The sequence below is a fragment of the Herpailurus yagouaroundi genome, unplaced genomic scaffold (genome assembly GCF_014898765.1).
Source record: "Herpailurus yagouaroundi ecotype Mexico unplaced genomic scaffold, PumYag 28, whole genome shotgun sequence".
In the NCBI taxonomy this organism is placed as follows: domain Eukaryota; kingdom Metazoa; phylum Chordata; class Mammalia; order Carnivora; family Felidae; genus Herpailurus; species Herpailurus yagouaroundi.
The window spans coordinates 88,633,306-88,658,623 of record NW_024412376.1 but is presented as its reverse complement, the minus strand read 5'-3'; the positions used below and the strand labels follow the sequence as shown (position 1 = coordinate 88,658,623).

General features: G+C 39.7%; 1 protein-coding gene across 19 annotated transcripts in view; it reads left to right on the top strand.

Annotated features, from left to right (window-relative positions):
* Positions 1–24,263, top strand: part of BMPR1B (bone morphogenetic protein receptor type 1B) — a 414,391-nt gene extending 390,128 nt beyond the window's left edge. For all 19 annotated transcript variants that reach the window (XM_040478105.1, XM_040478031.1, XM_040478113.1 and 16 more), the window contains 6 exons: positions 939–1,077; positions 5,431–5,623; positions 6,418–6,715; positions 18,584–18,759; positions 22,192–22,322; positions 24,138–24,263. In XM_040478105.1, the coding sequence (XP_040334039.1) occupies positions 939–1,077; positions 5,431–5,623; positions 6,418–6,715; positions 18,584–18,759; positions 22,192–22,322; positions 24,138–24,263 (1,063 nt within the window). The remainder of the gene's footprint in view (positions 1–938; positions 1,078–5,430; positions 5,624–6,417; positions 6,716–18,583; positions 18,760–22,191; positions 22,323–24,137) is intronic.
* The last annotated feature ends 1,055 nt before the right edge of the window (positions 24,264–25,318 follow it).

The window sequence follows — 25,318 nt, the reverse complement described above, 5'->3', positions numbered from 1 at the left end:
GTTTCAGACATCAAAGCCACCCAGATAAATTTCACCCTTAGGGAATTTAGGATAGTTAGGGAATTCAGGAGCTACTTGTTACTAAGGTTGGATCGTAAGTGAAGAAATGGCCATGTTGAACCTAGAATCATTCTAGTAATTCCTTATTTCCCAAGTTAACAATTTTCCCTTAATACTGAAAAATTTTAAGCCACATTTTTATTAGTTATTCAGCTAAAATAAGCTTAGTTATTAAAGTTAAGTGAGAGTTACTTTTTGTTCACTAAGAACTTATTTTCTACTTTGTGAGATATCAAGGACCTTTAAATTTTTATCATTTGCTTTTTGTAACACTCATTTATGATACTGTTCTGCAAATAGGAGTTGATTCAAGTAAATTCATTTCTAATTGGAGGCATAATTATTGACAAGATGTTTCTAAAGTTTAAATTTCTTTCATTTGTCTGTATTATTACTTTATACATTTATAGATGAAGTATATTACTTTATACTTTATAGATGAAGTAGTTTTCTGTTATGTCTTTTGTAAACCCCAAATTTTCAACTTTAATTAGGGACCTTAAGGGGAGAAATTTTAGGCAATGAGTATTGGAACCATAGAAAAATATTATTGAACCCCTGCTGGGAAATAGGCAGTTGAATGGAGAAGAAGAATTATAGATGGTTGAGACCAAAAAACATGTAGCTTACTTAAAAAATAGGTTAGCAAAATAATTATGATTTATATTTTGGAAATCATAACTAAGGGTAATAAATAGTAAGCATGTATCTTGTATTGGTAAACAAGTACTAGCATTTATCATGTAAGGATAATAAATACTAAAATTTATCTTCTCTTGTGCTAAAATGAAATCTGCTGTGATGACTGTTTTGTTTGCAGTGTTTTACCCATCATTGCAATTCAGTATCTTAAATTATCTTCCTCTGTGCATCTTTAGGTATAAAAGACAAGAAACCAGGCCTCGGTACAGCATTGGGTTAGAACAGGACGAAACGTACATTCCTCCTGGAGAATCCCTGAGAGACTTAATTGAGCAGTCTCAAAGCTCAGGAAGTGGATCAGGCCTCCCTCTGCTGGTATGAGAAGAACATATCCTGAATTTAAAGGAAATGTCTTCTGAGAGGAAATGTCAATAAGTACGGGGTTTCATTTTACTGAAACAGATAGGGTAGTGGACAAAGAGAAGCTCTACGCCATCAGTTAGACATCAGATCTCAGATGAAGGGCTTTCTGATAACATTTTGACATATTGGGGGTAAGGTGATTGTTTTTCAGTGTAAGTGTATGGTTACAATCCAGACCCTTAGACATTCTGATAAGGAGCAGATTAGAAAACATTTAAGTATGGAGCCATCTTCCCTCTGCTTTCAGTAAGGATAGTGTTACTGAACTTTGGCCTGGCTTTTGAAGGCAAAAGTATTACAACGAACTGGGATCTGAGTACTTCTCCAGGGGAAGAAGACTGCATTTCATCTGGAGGGCTTATGTTTCAGGATGAAGTCCTGGCTTTTCCATTCATGAGAGGTATAATTTTCTGATAGTCAACATCGCCAAACTTGAAGAAAACATACAATGAATCCAAGGCATTTGTTTTAATGAGAAAACATTTGATTCCTTTATAGACCATGCAAAAAGATTGTTGGGATAGAAAATAACAATTTTATATATATATATACATATATATATATGTGTATATATATATATGTATATATATATACAAACTCTTAAGTTTATATGTATATATATATACAAACTCTTAAGATTGATTTACCTAATCTTTATTGTCTGGTTCTGACTTTGGATATCATATTTACTTGATTGTTTTCATGACCTCTTAGTGTAGTACTGAAAGTTTTTTTTTTTTAATCTCAAGTCAAGAATTATAACTTTTTTGAGATATAAAAGGTATATATACTTAATGTATAAAAGTATATATTTCATGTATACGATTTGAAGAGTTTGGGGATAAGTATACATCTGTGAAATCATAACCCTAATTTATTCCATGAGCCTATTCATCATCTCCAAAAGTTTCCTCCTGCCCTCTTGTTATTTTGTTCTTGTTATTTTGTCTTGTTTATTTGTTGTTATTTTTTTTAAATGCAAGAACATATAATGTAAGAACTACTCTCTTAGCAAATTAAATTTTTTTTAATGTTTATTTATTTTTGAGAAGAAAGAGTGCAAGCACAAGTAGAGGAAGAGAAGAGAGAGAGACACACACCGACTCCGAAGCAGGCTCCAGGCTCTGAGCTGTCTGCACAGAGCCCGATGCGGGGCTCGAACCCAAAAACCATGAGATCATGATCTGAGGCTAAGTCAGATGCTTAACTGACTGAGCCAGCCAGGCACCCTCTTAGCAAATTTTTAAGAATACAATACACTACTGTTAATTGTAGGCATTGTGCTGTGCAACAGATCTCTAGGACTTACTTATTTTGCCTAACTGAAACACTTTTCTCTTTGATTAATATGTCCTCTGCAGGTAATAGACCAGACAGAAGATAACTTGTGAGGTAGTCATTATGACCAAACTGATACTACTTAGGATATAAATATTTTTTTTACTGTAGAGGTTTTTATTATCAAATTTACTGTTTTTTTAATTGTTAGAATTTAATATGTAGCAGATATGGTTCTTATATTTTAAAATCTGTATATTATAATTTTTTAAAAGAAAAGTACAAATATGAAAATCCCCTTCAGTATTAATGAATCAGATGTTTATGCTCTTGGAACTGAAACCTATTTGTTTTCCAGTGTTTTCCTCCTTAGAAGTTATAATAAATCTCAAAACTAAAGTACATTTTAAATTTCTGAATATAATTTAGTGACACTTTTTATCTTTGAGATAAGTTCCTATTCTTTCAAGCATTGCCAATTCCATTAGTACATTCATTAAATTACGAGAAGCTATATTATCGTTAGAAAAGAAGTGCATGCAAAACTGTTTATGTCAGAAAATGTTCTGTAGCTTTCCATACACAGTGCTCTGTAACATCTGTAAATTAAGTACAAAATTTCTGTAATAAATGTGGGAAGTGTCCTAGTCAGTAATTTAACTATTTGCGGATTTGTCTCTCAGCTGCTTGGTGCTCTTGGTGCCGCTGTTCCCCCATTTAGAAGTGGAAATACATTGAACATTTCCTTGAATAGCATGTTTGGACTCTTCTGGAGAGTTCCTTATTTACTTCAGGCTGAGTGGCTTAATTGCATGTCAGCAATGCTTTAATTTTTCAATCCTTCTTTTAGAAAACATCATTAAAAAACAGATTTTATCTTTTTTCCTAAAAGCTTCTAGTCTGATATGGGTGCTGTTAATGCCTCTGGCAATGGTTAGCATGACCTCTTGAATTAATAAAATCATCCATGATGCAAAAACAGAATGACCCTAGTTGGTAGACATCTCTGGTAGGCATAATGCCCCCCAAAATGTCCTAATCCCTGGGATCTGTTATTTTACCTGGGAAAAGGGACTTAAGGTTGCTAATCAGCTCACCTTGAGATGAGATTATTCTGGATTATCTGGGTGGACTCAGTTGTATTGGTCCTTAAAAGTGTAAACGTAAAAAGAAACATTTCAACTTTACTTGATTCAAAGCACATTTCTGCTAAGAATTCATTCCAGTTTTCTGGTCAGATCTTGTGAGAGTTTTGTGTTAGGTTCTTTATATATGCCTCCCAAATTATGTAAATTATCATCAATACTTAGCCATTTCAGTCATGGAGTTCTTAGACAATATTTTCATGTGAGTACAGATGGGCCGCAGATCATATGTAAAGAGACATTTAACCCTTAGACCACTTTCCTCTCATATTTTCTTTCTCTTTGTTTCTACTGCTCTCTCTAGTTCTTTAGAGCTCTCTTCAAGCTTAACTTCCTCTCCAGATCTAACCTGCTCTTTTTCTTCTACCTGTCCATGTTACATTTTTGACTGTGACAATTAACGGTTCCACTTCAGAGTATAATTTTCAACAATTATTTGCTGCTTCCTTCTTTTTCATTTGTCTTCTGTTTCTTTATATATTTCATACAGTGTTCCGTGGCATTGTACGTCTGAAAATTCCTGTATCTGAAATCTGAAGGGGTTCAATCTACTTGGGTTGTTTTTCTTGACTCTTATTTATAGTGGCTGTTTCTTTTGGTTTTAAGGAATTTATTCTGTGGGATCTTCTTTTCCTGTCTCCCTTCCTTCTCCCCCTTCATTTTCTTTCTTCCCTACCCGCCTCGCCTTGGGAATTTCCTGTATTTCTTTGCGAGGCCAATAATTCATTATAGTTTTTTATTTCTTACATCTTACCACGATCGAGTTGTATGGTGGCAAGTGTTCCTTCAAGGTATCTAATAGCTGGCTGTAGTGGTGGGATGAAAAATATTCTGCAAGTGATTTTCTCTGGAGAAGATTTCTGTTTGTTCTTGTTGGGAGCCATGGGGTGCTACCAACCTCAGGCAAATTTAGGGTCACTCAGTGGTCCCAGCTTAATGCCAAAGCCCTAGGTTCAGTTTCTCTACTTTTTCAACGTTTTTTTAAAATTTTTATTTTTGGGACAGAGAGAGACAGAGCATGAACGGGGGAGGGGCAGAGAGAGAGGGAGACACAGAATCGGAAACAGGCTCCAGGCTCTGAGTCATCAGCCCAGAGCCCGATGCGGGGCTTGAACTCACGGACCGCGAGATCGTGACCTGGCTGAAGTTGGACGCTTAACCGACTGCGCCACCCAGGCGCCCGTTAATTTTTTTTTTCAACGTTTTTTTTTATTTTTATTTTTGTAGTTTCTCTACTTTTAAAGGGGTCAGAGTTTAGATTCCAGATCGCAGTGCTCATGTTATTCTTCACCCAGACAGCAGCTTGGCTTTTGTGTGTGCTAATGGTTACTGTTCCCTGCTCTGGTCTCAGCTGTTCCCTGCTCTGGTCTCAGCTCTTCCCTCCCTCCCCCTCCCCACCCTCCTCCCTCTACCCTGACCTTCTTACTTGGAGATTTCCTTTATTTCTTTGTGTCCAACAATGCATTGCAATTGTGTTTCATTGTAATTTATCCAAGATCAAGTGTATGGTGGGTGAGTCCTTTCAGAGTGTCCAGTATCCCGCTACAGTAGTGGGAGTGAAAAGTGTTTTTATTCTGCCAGTGACGGTGAACCATTCAGGTTTTTTTCCTCTATGAGAATGATAATAGGTAGAATGAAATATTTAATAATGTAGAAGCAATAATTCAAAAATTCAGAATCCATAATCAATCTCAAATACATTTAAAAGGGGACAGTATAAAATAATAAATAAATATAAATAATGTGTCTATGTAAAGAAAAACTACTGGCTAAATATATTTTGCATGCAGTAATTGTTTCTTCTCTGGAGGAGGAAAAAAAAAAGATTAAACAAATCTGTAGTGCTGCGAATACACTAACAGTGTGTTTTGGGATTTAACAGGTCCAAAGGACTATAGCTAAGCAGATTCAGATGGTGAAACAGATTGGAAAAGGTCGCTATGGGGAAGTTTGGATGGGAAAGTGGCGTGGCGAAAAGGTAGCTGTGAAAGTGTTCTTCACCACGGAGGAGGCCAGCTGGTTCCGAGAGACAGAAATATATCAGACAGTGTTGATGAGGCATGAAAACATTTTGGGTGAGTCGGTACAGCGGTATTCAGGGTTTCCTAGATTTCCTCTATTTTCTGTTAACATCTGCCTATTAACTCATCTGTCTAGACCTGTGATGAAATATATAGACATTTTCTTCTTGGCCTGAGCCCAAGAACGTCATAAGTTTCTACTGGGAGACCTCACAGGAGGAATGACTAAGCCACTTCTGTGAATGAATAGTGGGCTGGAAATGGAATACTCTCCAATAATTTTTTCTTCAGGGACAGCAAATGCAAATGTAATACCAGAATTTCTTAGGGTTTCTTAGGGATTTGAAGGAGCACATGTTTAAATGTTGTGAAAAGTTAGAGAAGTTTTATCTGCAGGGTGTGTGTGTGTGTGTGTGTGCGTATCCAGAGTTTATATTGAGAATTGATTTTTAAAACATTTTCTCAAGTTAGAAATAATGTACCTGCATCATCCAAGTTGGAAAGAGTATAAGCTAATATGGAGTGTAAGCCCTGACTCCAGGCCTGTTTTGTAAACCGTGGCGTATGTATACTATTTACTGTAATATAATAACGTAAATATCAATGACTGACTAGAAAGGGCTCATGTTTTCAGGTACAAACGCTTAATGTTCCTCTACCTCTACTGTTTTGATGGCTTCTGGTTGGTATTCATAATTTAATACTGTCATAGGCATACCCATAAAGCTGAACGAAATACTAAACAAAGACACCTCTGTGACAAGGAATGATATTTGGGAATATGAATTATTCTTGATACTATTCAGAAAACACTTGGCTTCAAACCTTTTTGTCTTTCTTCCTTTTAGGGTTCATTGCTGCAGATATCAAAGGGACAGGGTCTTGGACCCAGTTGTACCTAATTACAGACTATCATGAAAACGGTTCCCTCTATGACTATCTGAAGTCCACCACTCTAGATACAAAATCAATGCTGAAGTTAGCCTATTCTGCTGTCAGTGGCTTATGTCATTTACATACTGAAATCTTTAGTACACAAGGCAAACCGGCAATCGCCCACCGAGATCTGAAAAGTAAGAACATCCTGGTGAAGAAAAACGGAACATGCTGTATAGCTGACCTGGGCCTGGCCGTCAAATTTATTAGGTTGGTATTAAAGTGAATGAATACACTTTTTATGATCCTCTTCTATCCCTTTTTTATAGATTGTACATTCTGGCATTTGGTGCTGCTAGGAAATTTAGAGGAGGAACCTTCTTAATTTTGATGTTTCTTTGGAGGGAAAAAGTAGAAACATTTATTTGAAGAAACACGTGTTTGTGTCCTGTTGTTTCTATGTTCCTCGGTGACCTGGCTTCTAGACAGTGTTTACATTAGGTTTGTAGCTGTCATGAAGCTCTTTAGAAAAGAGTACCTAATGTCTGGGATGATTTGGTGAGCATTCTGCATACATTTGTAGGTAGGAAAAGGTTTTAGTAAAGATCTACATGTTATGTGGTGATAAAGGCCATGTTTTGTTTTTTTTTTTTTTTTTAATCTTATGGAAGAAAGATTGTTTGCATAGCTATTCCATGAGAAATGTTAGAAACTAACAAAGCACGGTCAGTGTGCAGCACTACTGTACCGTGACTTAAAGTGAATAACACATAAACCAACATGTGTCATAACACAGTGGTTTCAGACCGCTGGGGCTCCTTGGAGTGACAGCAGCAGCTTGTATAGAGTGGGAAGGAAGAGTACCCAGTAAGTGGGGCTCTATTTTGCCCCTAATCAGTGCAGCCCCTTTTATCTTGCAGATGATTTAGTTAGAAGAACTGATTCCTTTGCTTTGAATACAAAACAGAATGAGTTTGCAAACTGCTGGCGTAGAGGGGTCATCATAGAACTAACTACCCTTTTAAAAACTCAATCTAGGCTTAGCCTTTATTAATTCGTTGGATCGTCTCATGGATTTTTTTTCCCCCCAAAGAAGACTTGATAGAATATGGAGAAGGGCACAGTGGAAAAGCCATGGAGATGATGAAATGTTTGGACAATAAAACTCATGAGAAAAGACTAATGGATTGGTATTTTTGTAAAGACTGAGGTGTGACTTAATAATAGGCCCCCAATACAGGAAGGTCTCCACCATTTAGAAGATGGTATTGAAGTTCTCACCTTTAAAATCAAAGCAGGAGCAAATTAAGAACCTCCTGACAACATGAAAAAAATCCCTTCTCTCTTCTGAATTCTTTTTTTCTAATCTACAGCCTTTTTTAAGTCTCCTCTACCAAATCAATCAATCAATCAATCAATCAATCAATCCTATGGTGCTTCTCAAATTACTGGCCTCTCTTCGGTCCTCCCCTGTTAAATTTCTTGAGTTCCATAGAGTAATCTGCTTGCAGAATCCAGTAATTCACAATGTCTTGTGTGATTTTGTGTCTTCTCCCTTCTCTCCTGAGCTCCTGTTTTAAGGGGTACCATTGATCTTTGTCACCAGAAGCCTTTCTTATTGTCATTCCACTGTCCACAGTGTGCAAACCTTTCTTCCTGCTATTTTCTTGATGTGCCTTTATTCCACGTTCATTTTCTTTGTCTGTGGGTTCTGTTCTTGGTCTGTCTCTTACATATTTCCCCACTGCTAGATTTCCTGCTGATACCTGCTTTCCTTTCTAGTTCTCAGTTGTGGTTGATCCATTCTAAAATGTGTGGTGTCTGACATTTCCTTTGTTCCTTCAGTTTTTGGTTTGCTCAGTTGAATGGATTCTCTCTCCATGATATTCCCACTAGGACTGAATCCCGTTTGGGTCCTCTACCATTTTTCTAGATTCTGGAGTGAAACACTTTGTAGTTTTTGTAGTCTTTGTCTTTCCTACTTTCCATTTTTTTTTCCCTACATGCTGCTGCCAGATTTATTTTCTTGAAACATAATTTTGGACAGCATAATAATTTCATGGTTTCCCATAGCTTTGGGTTCAACTGTAGTTTATATTCTGAATGCTTCATTCTTTCTCACACCTTCAGGTGTCTTTAACATGTTTTTATCTCTACCTGAGTGCCCAGCATCTCCTCTTCTGTTTGCATAACTACAACTTATCTTTGCAGTTTATTTCTTTGGGACACCTCTTATTATTCCCTTAAGTCTGACTTTTAGTTAGTCTTCTGCCCTCCTGTGTGACCCTGTGCATGCTGTCATGACATTTCTCATACTTGTGTGCAATACTCATGGACTACTTGTCTGTTATTCCCAATGAAGACTAAGCTCCATGAAGGTAGATACCATGTTTTTTTCCTCAAATTTACATCCCTACTGCCTTTCCTTGGTGCCCATTACACAGGTGTTGCTCCCAAATTTTGTATTAATGGACAGGTGCACAATACCTCGTGAACTACAGGTTGAAGAAAAAAAGCATCTGTTCTTAGCTCCAGAGGTCCTACACACTCTGGATTAAATCTACTTTCCTGGTTGGTGGTTTTCTTTTTTTTTAATGTTTAGTTATCTTTGAGAGAGAGAGAGAGAGAGAGAAATAGAATGGGGGAGGGGCAGAAGGAGAGGGGGGTAGAGGATCTGAAATGGGCTCTGGGCTATGTGGGAGCCTGATGTGGGTCTTGAACTCATGAACCATGAGATCATAACCTGAGCCAAAGTCGGATGCTCAACCCAATGAGCCACCCAGGTGCCCCTACCTTCCTTGTTTTACGTCCTACAAACCCTCCAGTTTGTATGTGTGCTTTTGCAAAACTGATGTATTTGTTTTCTCCATATGTACTGCACGTTTACAGTGCCTTGCATAGTTTCCAGTCTGAAATGCCCCTGCTTCTTCGTGTACCTTAATCCGGTCTCAGAGCTGCCTTTAAGTCACTTTACCCATCCTCTAGCTAGGAATAATGACATCATCTTCTCTACTCCCTGGTAATTTCCCAGCCCTTGTCTGCCTGATAGTATAAGTATGTTAGTACCTGCCTACTTGTCACTGGGCATCTTGAGAGCAGGATCCGTGCCAGATTAATTAATGTATTTCCCATTTGACATGACATAGTGAATTATTCGTTATAGGTATTCCAACATTGTTTTGAAGCAATACATCTTGGCAATATCAGAGTAATTGAGGACTTTTCTTCTCTGCAGATCTTAAAATAGGCAAGAAAAGCGAGTGTTATATTTCTGAAACTCAGCTCTGCTAATATAAGGAGAATGAACTAAGTGATCTTTCAAATTTCATGTGAACCCTGATTCCAGGAAGCAGAGGGGAGTGCTTTAAGGGGATAATTCAGAGCTCTGTTTGGCATATATTGACTTGTTCATCAAGAGAGGAAGGCTTGAGGACACTGGCTCAGCTGTGAAACCGTGGCTGTTGGAGGCACAAATCTCATGGCTAGAACAGTTGTGGGACCATTTACTTTTCTGGACCTCAGTTTCCTTCCATTAAATGGAGGCTGCATTTGATAGTTTCAGAGGTCCTTTTCACATTTTATTTTCTGTGTTTCAAAGGAACTTTGCTCTTCTCAATTTTTGAGCTTTACTTTTAAACCTTGCTTTATATATTTCTTTGGTTTCTGCTCTTTTCCTGATTTTCCTATTTTGGGGGCACGTGCACACACAGAGATCGTTAAAGATCTTATTACAAGTGGGGTCAAAGGTAACCCAGTGTGGAATTCTCAGACTTCATAAGTGAACTTCCTGTGAGAATTTAATCTTTACCATGGTCTCTACATGGTAAGTGTTCTCTCAGGCTTTTAAGTAATTTCTGGGAGGTTCCCAGGGAAGTTGAGAGCCACAGAGAGAGTGGACTATGCTTCAGAGATTTCCTGCTCGTATAATTTTTTTTTAGGCTGTCTTCATTTTTTTTTCATGCACTCTCTTGAAAATGACGTAAGTGCTGATGTATTTCTTGCCCAATAGAGACTTAATCCAGGTGATGCTGAAGCAGACATCATCGTAACCCCAAATCTCTCTTGGGAGAATAAAACAATGACATGTGAAATCCCTTAAAGGAACTTACCAATCTTTTCACTTTTTACTTTGGAGGATCAAGCAACCCCACTGGTCCTTCAGTGTCAGAATAATATATTTTCTTAGGGGGAAAAAAATCCTGGTTTAGAACTTCTCTGCTATTAAATTTTAATTTTTTTTTCAACATTTATTTATTTTTGGGACAGAGAGAGACAGAGCATGAACGGGGGAGGGGCAGAGAGAGAGGGAGACACAGAATCGGAAACAGGCTCCAGGCTCCGAGCCATTAGCCCAGAGCCTGACGCGGGCTCGAACTCACGGACCGCGAGATCGTGACCTGGCTGAAGTCAGACGCTTAACTGACTGCGCCACCCAGGCGCCCCTATTAAATTTTAAATAGAAAAACTACAATGGAGATTGGTCTGTAACGCGGATCTCCCAACTGATAATTGTCAACTTGTCCAAATGCAAAGGAGGTGGAGTGACCCAGCTCAGGAGGCACTGCATTTTCTCTGCGTCCTTCTGATGCCATTAGCACTAACCTGCCTCTGGTTTGTGTACTTAGTGGTATATTTAAAAAGTGGCATGCCTAAATGACTCGCCGGAGTCCAAGAACTCCGCTGATTAGTGGCAGAATCCCCGCTCTCTGTCAGGGTTTTGCAGCCATGTCCACCCTCTTTTTGAAGGGTTTTTAGCTTGAAAGTTCTGTTGCTCAGAAATCCTGAGATGTCTCAGGATTTAATTGTAGAAGCATTGAGTCTTTTTGAAAGTGCAGCAGAAAACTCTTCTCATTGGTTAGCATCTGACTGGGCAGAGTTCAGCATGGCCGGCCAGCACCACTGTTACCTACCAGATGCTGTAGGAAACACCCAGGGATGTGCACAGCCCCTTCCTCTGAAGGCTCAGGAGGGTCTTTCATGCGTTGGGAGGCTGCTTCTGTCTTCCTACCAGGAGGTTCTGGAGGCTCTACTGTGTTTCCCGTGTGGTTAATTTCAGATGTCATTTGCAAGCCTCAAGCAAACCATTGGCTTCCCTTATATGTCTTATGCCTCCTGCCCTTCTTTCTTTCATTGTTCTTGGAAGTTCAGTTCTTCTTGTTTATTTATTGTTTCAGAGTAGTTTCTTTTTCTTTTTTCTTTTGAATTCAGATCCAAGTTAGTTAACATATAGTACAATAATGGTTTCAGGAATAGCCTTAGGGATTCATCACTTACTTGCAACACGCAGTGCTCATCCCCACAAGTGCCCTCCTTCATGCCCATCACCCATCTAGCCCATCTTCCCCCACCGCCCCCCAGCAACCCTCAGTTTGTTCTCTGTATTTAAGAGCATCTTATGGTTTGCCTCCCTCTCTGTTTTTATCTTATTTTTGCTTCCCTTCCCTTTTGTTCATCTGTTTTGTTTCCTGAATTCCACATATGAGTGAAGTCCTACAGTATTTATCTTTCTCTGGCTGACTTATTTCACTTAGCATAATACACTCTAGTTCCATCCATGTTTTGCAAATGGCAAGATTTCATTCTTTTTTGATCACTGAATTCTTATTTCTTAACCCCCTTTTTAGATTTTTAAAGGTATGCGATGTTTGCTTCTCTTCCTTCTCTATTACCTTTTTATCTCCCTTCTCCCTCTCTCCTTCTTTCATCTCTCTGTTTTAGACACCAGCAACACCCAGCAGAAGACCGCCTGCGTGTGACCAAAGGCTTCATGAGCCGCAGCCACCTGATTGGAGCTAACATCTTGACTCCCCAAGCTGGTTTCTCATGGCCACAGTGGGATCTTCATGTCTTTCGTGCACCTCTCCCTTCAGCCGATGGTACAGGGGGAATGTGCACTGTGCCGAACCTGTGGCTTTTTCCTTTACCCAACACTTCTTGCAAGAATTCCTGCTATGTGTTTATAATTGGGAGGTTTAATGAACCTGAAAAATAGTTAACCCAGAACAAGGTTAAGGCGAAGACTGTGTTTTAAAAAATCTGCTTTATTATACTCTGCCACCAAAATAAAAATGTTTTGCCTGCCCTTCCTCTGGTGTATCATGGCTGACAGTGTAAGTCGTGCCCTATTCCCCAGTCCCATGCTTTGCCCAGATTCATCCTCCAGCTCTCTCTGACTCCTTGCTGGAGGCTCCACTTTGAGCCTCTCTGCATTCACAGAAGCTCCACGGTTCCCTCTGCTGGTTACTTTAAGAACTGCAGTGCGCACGTGCCACTCTGGGTACCAGGGCCAGACCCAGGGGGCCACATAGGCAGTAGGGAGCGGCACTGTCCATAGACAATAAAACCGATTAAAATCGTCACCGTGCGCCCAAGGTTCTAAACCATGTCAGTAATGAAATCTGTCTCCCAGCAGGTCCTATTGCTTCTGCCATGTGCCTACTTCATCAGTCCTCCTTGTCACCTTGAGAAGAAGAAAATCTTAGTATTGTATCCTTTCATTGCCTTCTCTTCCCTTCTCTGGCTGCCATTGTCTCACACTGTCAGTGTGCCATGCTGCCCTCTCCCTGCCTAAAGCAGTTGCCTTGAGGACCCTCGATCACTTTGTATCCCCGTTGGATGAGAAGGAGCCACCGAGAGTGTACGAATGCTGGAAGGTTTGGTCTCCTCTGTAGACCTCTTCTACCACCATGCTGCCACTTTCTTTATCCTACCACTGTCATCCAAATGATTTTGGTCAGAAATAGGAAGTTTGTTTTCATGCCTCTTTATGTAGTCCTAGCTGAGGGCATCCTACATTTTGAGAATCAAATAAAATTACACTTCATCAGCCCTAATCCTACTTAATACAGTAGGGAACTCGGTTTCATTCACAGCGCATCTGGGGACCCTAAGGAACTGTTTTCCTCTCTGTCCTATCAGCCTTATATCTTTGATATATGTTCTATATATATGTTTGCTATACCTCCACATAGTATAGTAGCTGATTCTTTTCTTTGCCAAACACCATCAACTCAAGGTTGAAGAGAGCTTTGCTGAGATACGTTGTAGGGCACTGTGTAAAATTTAGTCATGAAATTCATGCCACCAGAACATTTTCCTGATCTTTGTTTCCTACAGAAGCTTAACATCTTGTCATGACTCTAGGTCAGAGGAGAGAACCCTTTTTCTCCCTAATTGACTTGCCTCTTTACCCCCAACCTCCCAAATTACTGTTTATTTTTTATTCAGAAAATTTTAGGTGTTTTTATTTAATCCTGTCCCAGCCCACTGTCCCTAAAGTTCATAAAGAAAAATACCCAGTAATGTAAGATTCTAAAACAATTTTTTTTCCTGGAGAGGAAGTTGCCTGACAACCCTTAATTTATTTTGTTCAAAAAAGATATAAATATATATATTTATATATATTAAATAAATATATATATATTTAGATATATTTTTTTAAGTTTATTTATTTTGAGAGAGAGAGAAGGAGAGAGACGGCGTGTGCACACGTAAGTGGGGGAGGGGCTGAGCGAGAGGGAGAGAAAGAAAGTATCCCAAACAGGCTCTGAGCTGTCAGTGCAGAGCCTGATGTGGGGCTCGATCCCATGAACTGTAAGATCATGACCTGAGCCAAAATCAAGAGTAGGATGCTAAACCCACTGAGCCACCCAGGTGCCTCACTCAAATTATATTTTTATGTTTTTTCACATTCTACTTAAGCCTGTATCACACTGGTACATTAACAGGGATGAAAGTCAATGTTGGATCTAGTAGAAGGATTAATTATTAAAGTGTAAGTAAAAATATCTACCCCTGTAGTTCTCTAAACCCAATTTTTCAGTTATGAGCCCTTTGTGCAAATATTTCTAACTCTTCTCCATTGGGAGGCAGGAGAGATCATGTTTTCCTCTACAGTGAACGTGGCACCCATGTTTTTGATGGAATATTTTTGGTTTTTCCTGGTAGAAACTCATCTTCTCTACTTGGGTCCACTTTTGCTCTTCAGAGCCTTATGTTTCCAACCTATCCCTTAATCCTTGAAAGGTATGTTTTTCTTGTTTCTTACCCTGCTGAATTCTTTTCCTTTATAATATATTTAATTAAAATATATTTATATATACAGAAAAGTATAAAAAATAATAAGGCACTCATGTAACAATTATTATAATGTTAACAGAGTTAACAAGTTGCCTTATTTATATCTGGTCTTTTTTTTTTTTTTTTTTTTTTTTTTTAATGCAATGTTGAAGATAGCCCTTTGCATTCTGCTCCCTATTTTATTCCCCTTTACCCGACCCGGAAGTAGCTAGTATCCTGAAGTTGGTATTTATCTTTGCTCTGAGTGATTTTATGATTTGACCACATGTACATGTGGCCGCTGCAGCACAGAGGATTCTTTTGTGCATTTAGAGTTCGTTTCTCCGACTCTGCCCTTGTACAGTATCTGTCTTTTCTCATGAACTGCCCCTTCATGGAAAAGGAAGCCAGGGAAAGCCGAAGGCGCTCTGACCTTTCCTGTTTCCTTCTTCCTCCTTGACCCCTTCCTTCAGTTACTTTATCCCCTATTCTTACATGCTCTGCACCATTGATCTCTACTTACGGCCTCTTTTTCTTCCTTTATTCTCGGTCCCCCAGTGTCAATATCCCTGGCTTCTATTTTTGGTCTTGAAGATGAACAAACTTACTTTTTCTCTTCCCTAATTTGGGAGCAGCTAAGATAACGTTACTGAAAACCTGAGAGAGAGCTGCAGTTTAATTACTTTCCAATATAGAAACACTCCTGAGCGAAGAGGGGCTGGAGCTATATATGTCTTGCAGGGTCTGCCCCTTTATGATGTTTGATATGAAGTACTTATTTTTTTTTAATTTTTTTTTCAACGTTTATTTATTTTTTGGGGGACAGAGAGAGACAGAGCATGAACGGGGAGGGGCAGAGAGAGAGGGAGACACAGAATCGGAAACAGGCTCCAGGCTCTGAGCCATCAGCCCAGAGCCTGACGCGGGGCTCGAACTCACGGACCGCGAGATCGTGACCTGGCTGAAGTCAGACGCTTAACCGACTGCGCCACCCAGGCGCCCCGATATGAAGTACTTATAATTGGCGTGTTTGTCATTTAAGTGTAGTGCTGAAGGCATTTGCCATTAGGTTAACAGTAATCTTTTACAACGTTACTTTGCTTAACAAAATTTTATTTAACCTCTTAGATATTGGTAACGTCTCATTTTATGGTCTATATACAACAGATTTTTTTTTTTATATTTTTAATGTTTATTTTTGAGAGAAAGAGAGAGAGCATGAGCAGGGGAGGGCAGAGAGAGAGAGAGGAAGACCCACAATGTGAAGCAGGCTCCAGGCTCCGAGCTGTCAGAACAGAGCTCAATGCGGGCTTGAACTCACTGTCCGTGAGATCATGACCTGAGCTGAAGTCGGACGCTCAACCAACTGAGCCACCCAGGTGCCACAGAGATTTTTTTTATATTTCTCTTTAAAGTATCTATAGCAAAGTTTACTTACTGTAGACTGGCCTTTTCTTTCTTTCAGTTAAAGTGTATTATTTACCAACCATGTGCACAGCCCATTGTGAATGGAGAGGGATCAGGACAATTCTCCTTAGGGCTATGAAATGATTATGGTAGATATTTAGGGCTCAAGGAGTTTACATTTTAGGTTGGAAGACAGATACTTATTCAGATATTCTGAGCGGGGTGTCTATTCACATACTACTAGGGAAACACGAAGGGTGGGGAAAGGAAAGAAGAGAGGGGACAGTCGTGCCAAGCCTGCACATTTTTGGGGACTCTGACGGACCAACCAAATCCTTTATTGTATGTTTGTTCAGTGTTTGAGGGAATGAGAGTGTAGAGATGAACTCTGTGTAGTCTACCTATCAGAAATCTTAATTCTGTCATCAAGCGACTATTACCTTTCAGTTTACAATAGATTGTCTCCATGTCAGACATCCTGTTAGCCCTTCCTGACCTAGCAAATCCAAATAAAGCACAAGAAGCTAAGAGTAAGAATGGGAAGGAGTTGCCTAAAATCTTTATCAAGTGTGGTCACAGTAGATCTTTGGCCCAGATACACTCTTGTGGGGCCCATGATAAGACTGGTCTTGATTTCGTCCCCCAGTCCATGTTCTGGAATATAATTTAGGCCCTTTACCAGTTTCTTTCCATCTGCCAACCCCCATGTTTGTTTCTTTGTATAGAAACCAGAATTCTCTACCCAGGCCCACCACTGTCTTCCTCTAATGATTCAAAATCATAAATTAGAACACATTAATGAAGTGCCTACTACGTGCTCACAGAAGAGATGTCAGTATAATTAAAAGTGGAATTTTTGTGGCATCTTTGAAATCTGATATTTTTCATTTTATCATTAGGCTGCTTCTTGGCTCACTTTCTTCCAAGTCTACATTACAGACTAATATATATTATATAACATATATATATATATGCGCATGTATATGTAAATTTATTTATTTTCATTTTTAAAAATTTACACTTTAACTTTTATTTTATTTATTTATTTATTTATTTATTTATTTATTTTTTCAACGTTTATTTATTTTTTGGGACAGAGAGAGACAGAGCATGAACAGGGGAGGGGCAGAGAGAGAGGGAGACACAGAATCGGAAACAGGCTCCAGGCTCTGAGCCATCAGCCCAGAGCCTGACGCGGGGCTCGAACTCACGGACCGCGAGATCGTGACCTGGCTGAAGTTGGACGCTTAACCGACTGCGCCACCCAGGTGCCCCTAACTTTTATTTTAAAAACAAACAGGCTTTCTCAGAGCAGTAGCTCCTAGAAGATCCTGAGGGGCCTAATGAGAATACTGGTGGCCCATCTGTTGCAATAGCTTTATATTAAGGCTTTTAGCTGGAAATGAATTTAAAATGGTTCTAAGGATGAAGCTTTATGCGTTTTAGTAAATGTTAACAGTTTGGAGATCTGCAGAGAGACATCTGCCACCCTTTAAATTTTCCCAAGTGACACTGCATAGTTTCTGTTGTAGACAATAAAGATGGAGGCAGGGAGATCAAAGCCACAGGTTCTTTCTGAAAGCCAGTAGTGTTTGGGCAAGTTTGGCGTTATTGCCTGTGACCCAGCCTGATAAATGTGATATTTGCTCTGTGTAACTTCCTCGTGGAGGAGAAATAACACGTAGCTGCTAGAGAGTCAGTGGAGTGTGATGAAAAGGAGCACATGTTCCCTAGGAATTAGGAGATAGCCGGGTTTAGCCACGATCCCCCGCAAACGGCAGTTTTAACAATGACTTTTTGTGTCTTTTCTGTTTAATAGTTTCTTCACCAAAACTGGGGTTTATTGCTCTTCCTAGCTCCACTAGTGTCTGCTGAGAAAATACTAGTTAACCTGTGATACATGCTTCGGACTGTGCTGGTCGCGATTTTACACACCTCGTCTTGGTTAGTTGTCAGCCTATCGAGCAATGGTAGTTTGACTTTACACATCTCCATTCAGAACTCCGGCTGCAGCTCTCAGCACTGAGGCAGTGGTTCCCAAGTGCCATTCTACAGATTGGTGTCCACCCATCGTGAATTTTCTCCCAGTCTATGGGACATCAGGATGAATGGATCGCGTCCTGAAATTTTCATTCACCTACTGATACTATGTTCAGTTATTCCTTTCCTCCTTTTATTAAGAAGTACATGTTGTAGATCCTGCTTATCAGAGTAAAACATTTTCAGGTCTTTGTTGGTTCTCTTCCTCCCTCATTTTTTAACTTGTTTGTACCTCTAAAAACCTCGCAACACTTGGTTTTAAAAATACTGTCTCAAACGAACCACCTTGGCATGTGCTCATGCCAATTTTCAGAGCAAAGCTATTAAAATATGAAGGGGAAGAAGATATTTTTAGGCATTTTTAATAGATATATAGCAGTTATTCCGAGTGTATATTTGATCCAGTGGCAATGCAACCTTGTATGTCATAGCTTCACTCTGCCATCTTCGTTGGGTTTTTACGTGTGAATATATAATACAACTCCTGGCAAAACATATGCTTCAGGGAAACGTTATTCTGTGAAAGGCTATCCCTTCCCACCTTTCGCTAAAACCCTGTTCAGGAATCCCTTCAACTTGTCATTTGTTGGTCCTGCTCAGGGCTGATAGGGCTCTGCTTTCCTTTTTCCTCAGTGATACCAATGAAGTTGACATACCACCCAACACCCGAGTTGGCACCAAACGCTATATGCCCCCAGAAGTGTTGGACGAGAGCTTAAATAGAAATCACTTTCAGTCTTACATTATGGCCGACATGTACAGTTTTGGACTCATCCTCTGGGAGGTTGCTAGAAGATGTGTATCAGGAGGTAAGTAACAGTGATGCTGTTGGATCTACTACAAATCCTTTCTGATCAGAGATGGGAATTAGCATATTGTCCACGATTGCCTTTTATTTTCCACCTTGTTTTGGTTAATACAGTCACAGTCCCCCCAGTAAGTGATATCTGACGTCTTAGAATCATCTTGGACTGCCTCCTTCCAGCTTCTTGTCACCAACCTGCTGGGCCCCATCCCCAACTCCAATATCCCATTCCTTGTGGCTTCCTCTACGCAGGTTAAGTAAGGTACAGACAAGAAATGTGGGGTGGGACACCCATTCTTCACCTCCCCCCCCACACTTGACTTTCTATAGTTCTTCTTCATAAAGCAGTTTGAAAACATCAGTTTTTATCAAAAGGAAATGAAAGCATAAGAGTATTACTACTGGTCATGGTAAGTTTCCTACAAACAAGGATTCCCTAGTAAGACAACGCAAGACGTTACTAAATATTCAGAGGCATTATTATTGCGTGTAGTATCTCGCTTACTGCTGCATCATCTGCCTTTAAATAGATTCCAACACTTTTTAGGTGAGAAGCTGAATCTTAGGCTCTTCATTATCAAGTACCCTGTTTATGGTCACTCTCATGGCTGTGCTTGGTAAGAGACCGTGCTGCTGCTCATCACGGCCAATTTAAACTCACTTTTGTGAAACCCTGAGTTTGCCCATGCTTCTGAAAGTGTGGAGAACACTTCACTGGGGCTGGGGTTCATTCTCAAAGCTGCTGTTTACTATCTGTGAACCTTTGACAAGTTACTCAGCTTGATTCCAGTTCTCTCTTCTTAAGAAGGAGGTGAATGAAAGAGAATTAAAACTTTCTGGTACATCAATAGCTTTCAATACATGTTAGCTCTTATTTAAAATTTTCATTTTGGTTGGTAGGGGCTTAACTTATATTTGGATTCATATTTAAATATAGAGGAGAAACAGTTAATCAACAGGCATTTAGATTTTGGTAGAAAGATCACGATGCAATGCCTTCTCATCACTCTGGGAATTCCGAGCCTATTAGAAGCTTAATTTAAAATAGAACACGTTCCCTCTAAAGTGAGAGAACTGCAAAAAGGAAAGTTGACATAGGAAATGTTTCCTAACCAGATAGTGAATAAATCTCCCCTTATATACGAAGAAGAAAAGAGCAAACCAAAATAGAAGTTAACTAACTGTGCCTTGGTTCATGATGTATAAAGAGTAGATGAGCCTATTTTTGAATACTATGCTTACACTTACGATAGGTTTGTAGAAGTTGAAGGAGTAGTAACTAGACTACAAGACTACTTCTCTAATTACGTTTTCCTGAACATCTAAAGCAAATAAGTCCACAGGAAACCTGTATTTGGAAGCCTGTGAGCTGGAACACAGGAGAAATGATTCTCAGCTTAAAAACAAGTTAGCCTTATAAAAGCAGCACGGTATTAATTGCTTTACTAGGTCTGTCTTTGCCTATGGAGATTTGAGAGGTACTAAAATGTTGCCTTTTCTCTTTATGAGATGGGCATATGTTTGTCAGAGACATTCCAGTCCCAGCTCTGCCCCATACCAACTGTATGGCCTTGGGCAAGGTACTGAATCCCTCAAAACCAACTTTTCTCATCTGGATAATGTGGGTAATAATGCTACCTCACAAACATGTTTATAAAAATTTAATAAGTTATACAGCATACTTAGCTACATGCCTGGTATCTAGTGGGTTCCTAATAAGTGAGTTTGTTTTCTCTTTCCAGAAGGGCAAACACACACAAAACTCTGTTCTCCAACACTTTCCTTTATGAAGATGGTGGAAGTTTTGGTCTTGTCTTTCTAGTCTAGGGACTATTGGGTGACCTAGATACATCTGGATGTAGGTCTACTAAACCTGGGAAGAAAAAGAATTTTTGAGGTTTCAGACACCATTAAATGGCAGCTAATATGGAAGTTTTGATAACTTAATTGCATATAAGGAGAAAGAAGGAAGGCCTATAGTTCAAAGATAGACTTTGACTAATTCATAATTTTATGTGGTTGGCTCTGAGTTTGTTGTGGTACATATACTTGCTTACCACCATGTTGATAACGACACCAACATTAGGCATTGAGGAAAATATGAGATGAATAAGACAGACGTGGCCCTTGCCCTCAAGGTGTTGCCAGAGCCATTGTCTTAAGAATTAGAAAAAGAGGAAGAACTCAAATGAAGTGTGAGCATCCCCTATGCTTTAGACCCTGTGCTTTTAGTATCTCCTATAGAGATGAAACACAATGGAAGGAACTGTTAATGTAGACGACACACGCAGTCATGCTCTGTGCTCTCAGCGAGGAACAAGACAGTGAGCTGGAATGGTCTGAGGAAACTGCTGAACCTTCTCGTCCTTTAGGTTTATATATGGGTTTGAGTTTGCAAGAAAGGGCCTAACACAGACTCCTGCTTTTGTCAGAGTAAACCCCAGCGAATTTAATGATGCACTGGATAACCTGCCAACCTGGCGGTATCATCTTGTTCAGATAAAAGCAATTACGCTTCTGTAATAGATGATTCAGGATGGGGAGGAAAGGTGCTCCACATAGAGTGTTCAGAGCAGTATCCTCTAAGGACAGAGGCTGCTGGTAATTATTGTGAGGAGTTAATCAGATAGGACTGAAAAGAAGATATAAGTAGCCTGCTTTTCTAAAGGACAAAAGGAATAAGGTAGAAAGTAGATACTAGGAAAAATGAAATGGAATTTCTCACGCTAAGTGCCATTTTCCTAAGATGACATAGATTTGTATCTTAACCCTCCTTTATGCAATACCTCTTTTTTTCTCAAAGTAATGCATTTCTTAGAGAAAGTTGGGTGAAACACAGAAAATTTAAAGGAGAAAATAATTAAAAATCAGACAGTTCTTGCACCTAAAAAATCATGGCTGGTATTTTTAGGTGTGTATAATTTTTTGAATTTTAAGTGCGGAAAAGTGCATTCTTATGATTAAGCAGAAAAATGTAAATCTCCCGTTTTGTTCGAGTAGGACACACTGCCAAATGTATTATGAGATTCATAATCTCATATTGCAATAATAGAAACAGTCCCATATTATGCGGTATGAGTTTGGGAGGTGCCTGCCAAGTTTGCATTGAGATTTAATATAGATTCTTTTTTTAATTTGGCACACAAGACCCTTTATGAAATTGGAAATAAATTTGAGATGCTTGTTTTACTTAGCTTTGGGAAATTAGAAAAAACCTGTAATAATATGTTTCATTAGGTTTTCTATTTATGTTTTTCATTAGATTAAGTGTCATTGGGGCACATGTAGTTTTGCAAGACTTATTTTGCAGTTTTTCAGCCTACGCTTGTCTTTAGTACTGACAGAACTTTTTGAGAACGGTTTGTATGTTGGCCGTTTATGTCTACCTCATAGAAAGTGACGATAATAATAGTTCAAAAACAACTCATATTTTCAGGTATAGTGGAAGAATACCAGCTTCCCTATCACGATCTGGTGCCCAGTGACCCCTCTTACGAGGACATGAGAGAGATCGTGTGCATCAAGAAGCTACGTCCCTCATTCCCCAACCGGTGGAGCAGTGATGAGGTAAGGCTTGAGGTAAACAGGTGGCTACGACCAACTTCTAAATAGACTCTTCTCTTTTTGCTGAAATTCCGTATATTCACTACAGGAATCCTCCTTCTTTGTTTTGATGGTGACAGTAATGGTGCTTCACTGCAGTCATTTATGTGGAGCTAAGTGTAGTATGTTAAATTATCTGTTTCTTTTTTCCAATTTGCTTTTGCTACTTCTAAACTATATTGAGTGGGTTAACACTTAGCCTGCACAGTGGGTACACATTATTTCACTTGTTTGTGATGTCCTGACATTTACATAAAGGATGTTCTTTCTGTGTGTGTGTGTGTGTGTGTGTGTGTGTGTGTGTGTCTTTAAAGCATCATGATTTTCTCCATGACAAACCAGCCTGCAACAGTCTCTCATCTTGAGGAGAGAAAAGATAGGTATCTGCAGAATCTTGTTTTCTTTACACTGAAGGGATACTAGTTGACTTAGTTGAGCTGCCCAACTGTGCCACGGACCTTTGTTAACAGGCAATGATATGATGCAGTCTGAACAAACCCATATTCAGCCTGGCTCTGAGGACACAGTGATGAGACCTGAGCAGGTCTGGAAGGCAGCTCTTCAGAAGGAGGAAGCGAGTTAGGTGGCCTTGCATTTCCTGACTCATCTCCTCCTCCGCTTCCTCTGCATCCACGCTCCAAGCTTGTAAACTCACCAAGTCCTGGAGTGCTCGGGCAGGCTGGAACATTCAGAGAGGAGTTTGAAGCATCCCCAGGGGGAAAAAAAAGCAACACCCCCCAAAACCCACCCCACCAAACATGTACCAAAGCCAATGCCAACAAATGGAAAGAGCACTGTATATAAACTAATTCTTCAATGTTAAATGCATTTAAAAATAATCCTTGGTTCATTGTTTTTGTGTCTCGTTACTGAAATGCTAAATAATGCAGATGTTTTCCAATGAGCTATGCAGAAAACTTTATGAGATCCTGGAGTTCTGTTATTTTGAAGGTGGTTACAGGCATTGGTATTATTCAGAATCCCTTCACTGAAGATTTCTAATGAAGTGAAATTGTGCTTTTCAACAGGAAGACCAATAATTGATGTGGCACAGGAGAACACAGGAGAAGGTTTTAGCGAGGCTGTGCACAGGTCATTAATCTTGTTAAATGGTACAGTGCGATGCTCTTATTGTAGCAGACAGCTGTGATTTAGGAATAACCATGTTTGTTTGAATAGTATGGAATTAGATAAAAGATTTAAGCTCATCGAGTGTTATAAACAATGTAGGAGTGTGGAGTGGAACACAGACTCCCTGGGTATTTTTGTATTTGTTTAATACGGACTTCAAAGACACTCTTCTACAATCAGCAAAACCACCTGCTTGCTACTGTCATAAGGAATACATGAAAATGTGTTTTAGTCATTTAGAATTTGTATGAAAAAAGAATTTTTTTATGGAATTTTGTCTACATGCTTTTAGGAGTATCTTTTGAAACTATATTTACAGGGTGCCTGGGTGGCTCCGTTGGTTAAGCACCTGAATTTGGCTCAGGTCATGATCTCAGGGTTCGTGGGTTCAAGCCCCCGAGTTGGGCTCTGTGCTGACAGTCCAGAACCTGGAGCCTGCCTCGGATTCTGTGTCTCCCTCTCTCTCTGCCCCTGCCCCCTTGCGCTCGCGCGCTCTCTCTCTCTTTTTCTCAAAAATAAACATTAAAAAAATGAAAAATATATATTCAAACTTCTGGAGCCTCAGACCAGAAGCCAGATATCAAATGGCCACCTTGCTGATAATCGCTGTGTCTCGTGTTACTCCAGCTTTCCTTTCCCTTCCCACAGTGTCTGAGGCAGATGGGAAAGCTCATGACGGAATGCTGGGCTCACAGTCCTGCATCCCGACTGACCGCCCTGCGCGTCAAGAAAACACTAGCCAAGATGTCAGAGTCCCAGGACATTAAACTCTGATTTGAGGGGAAAAAACAAGCACCTCTTGAGAAAGCCAGTAGATACTCTTCTGTTTGTGGGCAGAGCAAAAGATGTTCCAGAAGCATCCACAGTACAAGCCTTGAACACCATCCTGCTTCCCAGTGGGTTCAGCCTCACCTCTCAGGGAGCAGCCTGGACAAAGAGAAGTTCCCAGAAACACGTGCTTACCGTGTCTGTTTGTAGGAGGGAGAAACCGCTTGGGTAACTTGTTCAAGATATGACGCATGTTGCTTTCTAAGAAAGCCCTGTATTTTGGGATTGCCCCCCCCCCTTTTTTTTTCTTCAAAAGATGCTTTAATTTTGCCAAAATAGAACAAATCATGTAGATGTTTTAAGGTTTTTACTATTATAGTTTAATAACAACAAAAGGTCTTCCCAGAAATTCTGCCGGAAGGCAAGTTTTAAAATACCTTTTTCCATTAGTATAATTTTGTTGCACTCTTCAAACCAAGAGACAGTCTGTGAAGTTGGAGAACACAGAGTGGAACTCCTCTGAAAATCTCCCCGGTTCTGCCTCCTCAGACCACTTTGGCCAGCCCTGAATTTAGGGGCCGCCACAGCAATGTGAATGCACCTGGGTACAGATGCCACCTGTCTGGGACCTCGTTTGGGGGTTCCTGCAGGTGACCCTTCGTAGCTTCAGACAATATGGAACAAATGAAGGTTTCATGTGACTCTGTGAGAAGTAGTAAGTGTTGATGCTTTTCTTTAGAACCACTTTGTGTTTCTGATTCTTTTAAGGCGTTTCTGTCACGGTAAAATCCTTTCCTTTTCATTAAACACAAACAGAGCTGTTTTTAGGTGCAGAGAACTGACCCATGCATGTTTTTGATCTCTCAAACGAAAGGATCGATATTACATAAAATTGCCATCAGTTTTGTTATAAACAAGCCTCTTTAAAATAGAGCTAATTTTGCTCCTGTGTTGTAAGAAAAATATGTCAGTAAGGTAGAAGATGAGGCTTGGGGTGCAAATGGCTTGTCTCTTATCTGTGCAGGAAAGCCCGCCTTAGAAGCACAAGGGAAAGTATGCCT